General features: G+C 39.7%; 1 protein-coding gene across 1 annotated transcript; it reads left to right on the top strand.

Moving 5' to 3' along the window:
• Positions 1-370: 370 nt before the first annotated feature.
• On the top strand, positions 371-6735 carry LOC113838976 (zinc finger and SCAN domain containing protein 4C-like; the record flags this gene model as incomplete). The annotated part of the gene is made up of 3 exons (XM_027434461.2): positions 371-766; positions 6171-6330; positions 6418-6735. Coding segments are annotated over exons 1-3 (874 nt in total), but the record flags the coding sequence as incomplete, so codon positions are not given.
• Between the last annotated feature and the right edge of the window lie 367 nt (positions 6736-7102).

Genomic DNA, 7102 nt, shown 5'->3' with positions numbered 1-7102 from the left:
CAACAAGAAAAAGATGTAGCAGTCTCAGCTCCAGCACCACCTCTGTCTTTATGTTTCCACAATCCCTTCCATTATAGACAGAAGTTGTGAACTGTAAGGGAGCCACCACAGTCAAATGTACCTTTATAAGAGTTGTCATGGTTATGATTATTGCTTAACACTGCAACAGTGTAAACAGTGTTAACAGTGTTAAACCCTAACTGAAACAGGAACCATTATTGACAAGGCTATTACTTGCCTTTTGATTTATTTATGTATATCCTTTTAATTTTTAGCTCTAACACATCCACACATTGCTTTTACAGATCCTCCTATTATAAGACAGATACTTCAATACTATAGTTGAATTTTCCTGAGGATTCCCAGTAGAATGGCTTCATTGCAGAGAGAATCACTTGAGACCAGGTCACCAGAAAATGACTGTGGATTAGAGAAAACGGAGTTCATCCCAACACGGGCTTCACCTGTGCAGTTCAAAGAAGACAACTCTAATTCCCCTGTTTCTGAGGTGAACATTCCCCCAATTGGCAATGGCTCCTGTGCAAAGCAGGAGTTACAATATCTTTGGGAAATGTTCACCTCCTGGTTGCAGCCAGAAAAACAAACCAAGGAACAGATGATTTCTCAATTGGTCATGGAGCAATTTTTTAAAACTGGGCACTACAAAGACAAGTTTGCCATGAAAGAGAAGTGGGAGTCTAGTGGAAGAAACATGGTGAAATTCATGGAGACTTTGACAGATGAGTGTGTGGAGCCTCCTAAAATGGTGAGTACCTGGAGTGAGGGTTGATTAAGTCAGGAGTCAAGACAATCATTTGCATGTTGGGAAAACTAGGACGTTGTAGATATTTTGTGGGTTAGGCTGTATGACGACACCAAACTATTTAAAATGGAGTTTTTCTACTACTCTACGTTCATGGGAATGAAACAGAAACAAGCCCATGGATTGTATGATTTTAATAATTATATTTAATTAATTTACATGGTGGCAGAAAGACTGAGAGAAACACTTGACAAAATCCCTTGGGGGTTTAGAAGAAATACACTGGGATTTTAAGATGGCTGGCTTTGGGATGTGTTTACATTTGAATCATGGGTTACTGACATGGAAATCAGCACATTTTCAAAATTATGGCTGTGAGTACAATCCTGTGATCCCAAAACCTGGAAGGCAGAAACTAGGGATCCTAGTGAGCTAATGGTTTCCTAAAATGTCTACTACATTGTATTAAGATCCCCTGTGTATAAAAAAAGTTTTCATGACGGTAGACCGTGATGTCTGATGATGAAATAGTTCTGAATTAAATAATGAACATTGACATACCAACAAGTAATGACTTTATGAGTTATGGTGCTGCAACGCAAGGTTTTTTAAAAGTCTTCATGTAGATGTAATTTCATCAAATATTCTTTCAATGTCTAGGTCATCAATAATTGCCAGATATTGCCAACCAGTGAAATTCTTAACTTCCCATTCAAACATATTTTTATTAGAAAGAAAATTATTTTACATGTCAATCTCAGTTCACTGTCACTCCCCTCCTCCCCTGCCACCCCAAATAACACCCTACATATCCCATACCCTTTTTGCTCCCCAAGGATGGTGAGGCCTTCCATGGGGGTTTTCAGAATCTGTCATAATCTTTGGGATAGGTTCTAAGCCAACCCCCTTGAGTTTAAGCTCAGGGAGTATCACTCCATGGGGGATTGGCTCCCAAAGTCCATTCCTATGCTAGGGATAAGTACTGATTCAGTACAAGAGGCCCCATGGATTTCCAAGGTCTCCTCACTGACATTCACATTCAGGGGGTCTGGATCTGTCCCATGCTGGTTTCCCAGCTATCAGTCTGGAGACCAAGAGCCCACCCTTGTCCAGTACATCTGTTTCTGTGGGTTTCAATAGCCCCGTATGGACCCATTTGCTCATCACTCTACCTTCTCTGCAACTGGATTCCAGTTCAGTTCAGTGTTTAGCTGTGGGTGTCTGGTTATACTTCTGCCAGCTGCTGAATGAACACCATAGGATGGCACATAAGTTAGTCACCAATCTCATTATCAGGAGAGAGCATTTAAGGTAGCCTCTCCTCTGTTGCTTAGATTGTTAGTTGGTGTCATCTTTGTAGCTCTCCAAACATTTCCCTAGTGCCTGATTTCTCTTTAAACCTATAATGTCTCCCTCTACTAATACTATATCTTATCTTGCTCTCTTATGTTCTTCCCCCAACTCAACCTCCAGGCCCACCATGTCTTCCTCACCACTCTTCTTCTCCCCTTCTCTTTCTCTTAGTTCCCTCTCTGCTCTCCCATGCTCCAAATTTGCTCAGAAGATCTTGTCCCTTTTCCCTGCTCCAGGTGTCCATATATGTCCCTCTTAGGGTCCTCCTTGTCTACCAGCCTCTCTGGCAGCATGGACTGAGCCTGGCTATCCTTTATTTTATGTCAAAAATCCAAATATGAGTGAGTACATACCTTGACCGTATTTTAGAACTGGGTTACCTGACTCAGAATGGTTTTTCTAGTTCCATCTATTTGGTTGCAAATTTCAAGATTCCATTGTTTTTTCTGCTGAGTAGTACTCCATTGTGTAAATGCACCACATTTTCTTTATCCATTATTCAGTTGAGGGTCATCTAGACTGCTTCCAGTTTCTGGCTATTGCAAATAATGTTGCTATGAACATCGTTGAACAGATGTTCTTGTTGTAGGAATGTGATTCTTATAGGCGTATGACTATTAGTGGAATTGGTGGATTATGTGGTAGACTTATACCCATTTCCCTGAGGAATCACGATACTGATTTCCAAAGTGGCTGTACATGTTGGCACTCCCACCTGTGGAGGAGTGTTCCCCCTTCTCCACATCCTCTACAGCATAAACTACCATTGGTGTTTTTGATTTCAGCCATTCTGACAGGAATAAATGGTATCTCAGAGTTGATTTATTTGCATTTCCCGGATATCTAAGGATGCTGAATGATTTCTTATGTGTCTTTTAGGCATTTTAGATCCCACTATTGAGAATTGTCTTTTTGGTTCTGTGCCATTATTTGATTATATTTTGCATCTATGTTCATGAGGGATATTGGTGTGTAGTTGGGTTTTTTAGATGTGTCTTTGTGTAGATTGGGTACCAAGTTAACTGTAGCCACATAAAAAGAGTTTGGCAATGAACTATTTGCCTCTATTGTGTGGATCAATTTGAGCAGTATTGTTATTAGCTCTTCTTTGAATTTCTGGTAGAAATCTGCACTGACGCCATCTAGCCCTGGGCTCCTTTTGGTTGTGAGACTTCTGATAACTGCTTCTATTTCCTTAGAAGTTATAGGTCTGTTTAAGGTGCTTATCTTTTCTTGATTCAATTTTGGTAAGTGATAACTGTCCAGAAAATTGTCCTTTTCCTTTAAATTTTCCAATTTTGTGGAGTACAGGTTTTCAAAGTATGACCTGAAGATTCTTTGGATTCTTCAGTTTCCATTGTTATGTCCTCCTTTTCATTTCTGATTTTGTTAATTTTAATGTTCTCTTTCTGCCTTTGGGTTAGTTTGGATAGAGGTTTGTCTATCTTGTTGTTTTTCCCCATGTACCAACTCTTTGTTACATTGATTCTTTGAATTGTTTTCTTTGTTTTGACTTTATTGATATCTGCCCTCAGTTTGCTTATTTCCTGTGGTCTACTCTTCCAGGGTGAATTTACTTCCGTTTGTTCTAAGACTTCAAGCTTGATGTCAACTCTCTGTGTGACTATTCTCTAGTTTCTTCATGTGAGCACTTAGAGCTATCAACTTTCCTCTTAGGGCTGCTTTCAAAGTCTCCCATACAATTGGGTATGTTGTATCGTCATTTTCACTGAATTCTGGGAATTGTTTAATTTCTTTCTTTATTTCTTCCATGACCCAGGAATGGAGCGATTGCATGTTGTTCAATTTCCATGAGTTAGCAGGTTTTCTGTAATTTGTGTTGTTTTGTAATTTAAACATTAATGCATGGTGGTCTGATAAGACACAGGGGATTATTCCATTTTTTGTACCTATTGATGTTTGCTATGTTGCCAATGCAAACAGGTTTAAATGTCATTCTTGAAACCACTTCTCATTGCTTTAAAACTTTTAATTTGCTTATTTCTAGATTGGTTTGCTTGATTGTTACCTGTTTTTGATTGGCTTCTTTTCATTTGAGATAGGTTTTGATTATGGAGGACTGGTTTGAGTGGGACTCACAGGAATTATACTCTTCCTGCCATCCTTTTTAATATAAAATGCATTTTTCATTTTACATAGTATCTCCAGTTCCTCCCACTTCATTCTCTCCCACTGGCCTTCTTCCCACTGCCCTCCACTCCTCCATGTTGATAAGGCCTTCCTTGGGCAATCAACAAAGTCTGGCATACCAAATAGAGACAAGGACAATGTGCTCTCCTCTGCAACAATGCTGAACAAGGTATCCCAAATAGGGAATTGAATCCAAATGCCAGTTTATGTACTGGGATATGTACTGCTCCCTCTATAACTGCTCTCTCAAATAGATCAAGCCACATAAGTGTCATGCACAGTTTTGTTCATTCTCAAGCAGGTTCACCAATTGAGAGTCCATTGTCCCTGAGCACTTGCTAGTTCACATCAGCTGTCTCGATGGTTTTCAACATTATGCTCTCAACCCCCCTTGTTCAAAATGTTCCACCATAGTTCAGCCCATAGCCTGGCAGTAGATCACTGCCTTTGCTTCCATCAGTTACTGGATGTACATTCTATGATGCCAATTAGGGCCTAGAAGTCAGGGCTGTTCCCTTCCTTAGTTTTCAAGTGCTGTCTTAAAATTATCCACCATTTCACCCTGCTGTTTACTTGAGGTACTTGATCTATACACTAATTATAATTTCACAGTTTTTTATTGAACATTTCACTCCTTTGATTTCTGTTTAATTCATAATTTAATGATTGAAATGTATTCCAAGTAAAATGCCTCCATGATATCCAGTCATGTTCTTAACAGCAGAGACAATGTGTCTATGTGGAGTCCTTGTATTTGTTACAAGTCTTTCAGTTAGTGGTATATTGTGTTAATGACAATACAATAAGTAACCAAGACCCTTTAATAATACAGCTAAGATGCCAAGGGTTTATTAGGAAAATGATGGTTTTAGTTACACTTCAAACACAAATTATAGCAACTCAAATTGGAAATTGACCCACCACACACAGCAAAGTGACTGACATTTCGAGAGAAAAGCACCACTGACAGACTATTGGCTGAGAGTGGTGGAAAGGAACTCCTCAGCTTTCTGAGTGAAAATGCAGGAGTCAACAGCATCAGCGCAAAAAGCGACAATTGGCAAACTGAGGTCAGGATACCAAAATGGCAGCTATTGCAAAATTTTTGTACATACCCTATGGATTTCAGAAAGAATCCAACATGACTAATCAGCAGATTAATGCTAAATTAGGAGATTTATCCAGAGTAGCAACCACCCTCAGAGAAAGAATATAGAGAATATATAGAGGTTCTGGGCACAAAGTAGTAGCTACAGATACTGGGTAGCATATAAAATTGAAAATTATTAGCTACAGATTTAGTAGATACAAAGAAACACTAGCATACCATTTCTTGTTGTTTTTAAACAGAAAAACTTTGTCAGAGCAGACAACTCACTTCACTTGACAAAAGACATGGCAGAACCACAGTCAAGGCTTTGGTGGTTTTACAGGCTCTGTTGACATTTCCCCTCTCCAGACACCCTTGTTAATTTGTCCTAACCCACCATGGTGACTACTCTTTAAGACACCATGTTTTCTTGTACTTGCCATACATTGGGTGAGATGGGGCCAATCCTTGCAACCAGAAGAATTTACTAACAAGTATGGTCCCATTTTTGAGATTGAACCAACCTAATCCTTCATCATTCAATGCACTAGTCATTTGAAGGAAATGGTATGGCTGGACACCAGAGAAATCTAATCTTACCTTTTCCTTGAGAAAAATGCCTCAAATTTGAAACTACAGTGAGAATAGTTACTTTAGAGAACAGTAGCTGCATGTAAGGATAACACCATAAAGGAGAAGAGACATAGAAAAATGAGCTAACACAAATTCCAGTGATCCCATGCCATCATTGGGAGGGCTACTTTTCTCTAAACTCCAGATTCAATGATTATGATCATCTTTCTTTGTGCACAGTTTCATGTCTCCATGCAAGGAGAGGAAGGACTATTTCCTGGGCACATGTCGTTAAATGAGGTCATCAATCTTCTAAAAGAAATGAAATCCTCAAAAGCATCAACACTGAAGAATAAAAGGACGACATTGCAGAGCCCACTAAACAAGATATTGCCAACAGGTGAGTGTCAAGAAGTGGTACAGAGGAGGGAAGTTGGGTGGGAACCACTTCTTGGGCACTCTTTCATAGAATGTCTTATTTCAACAGGACATGAAGACAGTGGAGACGGATACAAAAATCCACTTAATCTCAGTAAAGTAAATACCAGCGATAGGAGTCCTGGAAATGAGATGGACTCACTTGTAATTATTGAAAACGATAATTGTCCCGAGACTGAGGAGAGAGGTGATTCTGATGGAGTCTCTCAGGATTTTAGATATTCCAGGAACCATCAAGTTTCTCTGAGTGGATCTTCTTCTGTAAGTGTCCCCAAAGAAAAGGACCAACCAGAGGTTGTGGTTCCTGTGGAGCAACCACAACCAGGGATTATCACCAGAGCAGAGAAGACTGGAGACTCTCAGAATTGTGAGACAGACCACACATGGGAGAGTCACCAAGAGAGAAGCAGCAGAGTGCCAAAGACATACCAATGTGTGGAATGTCTCAGAACATTCAGATATCCCTCTCAGCTTTCAGCCCACAAGAGGAGACACAGGAAGGAGAGGTCCTTTTGTGTAAAAGGTGTCATAAGTCCTTCTTTAACAAATCAGACCTGAAAGTCCATTCGGTGATACACCAGGCATTCAAACTTTTCACCTGTAATACATGTGGAAGGTCATTTAGCCATAAAACTAATTTGTTAGCTCATGAAAGAATACATACAGGAGAGAAGCCCTACACCTGCTCCAAATGTAACTGTAATTTCCTACAGTCGTCCACATATCACCGGCAT

Source organism: Cricetulus griseus, unplaced genomic scaffold (assembly GCF_003668045.3).
Source record: "Cricetulus griseus strain 17A/GY unplaced genomic scaffold, alternate assembly CriGri-PICRH-1.0 unplaced_scaffold_268, whole genome shotgun sequence".
In the NCBI taxonomy this organism is placed as follows: Eukaryota; Metazoa; Chordata; class Mammalia; order Rodentia; family Cricetidae; genus Cricetulus; species Cricetulus griseus.
Note: the sequence above shows the minus strand (reverse complement) of the source record. Positions and strands in the feature narration are given on the sequence as shown.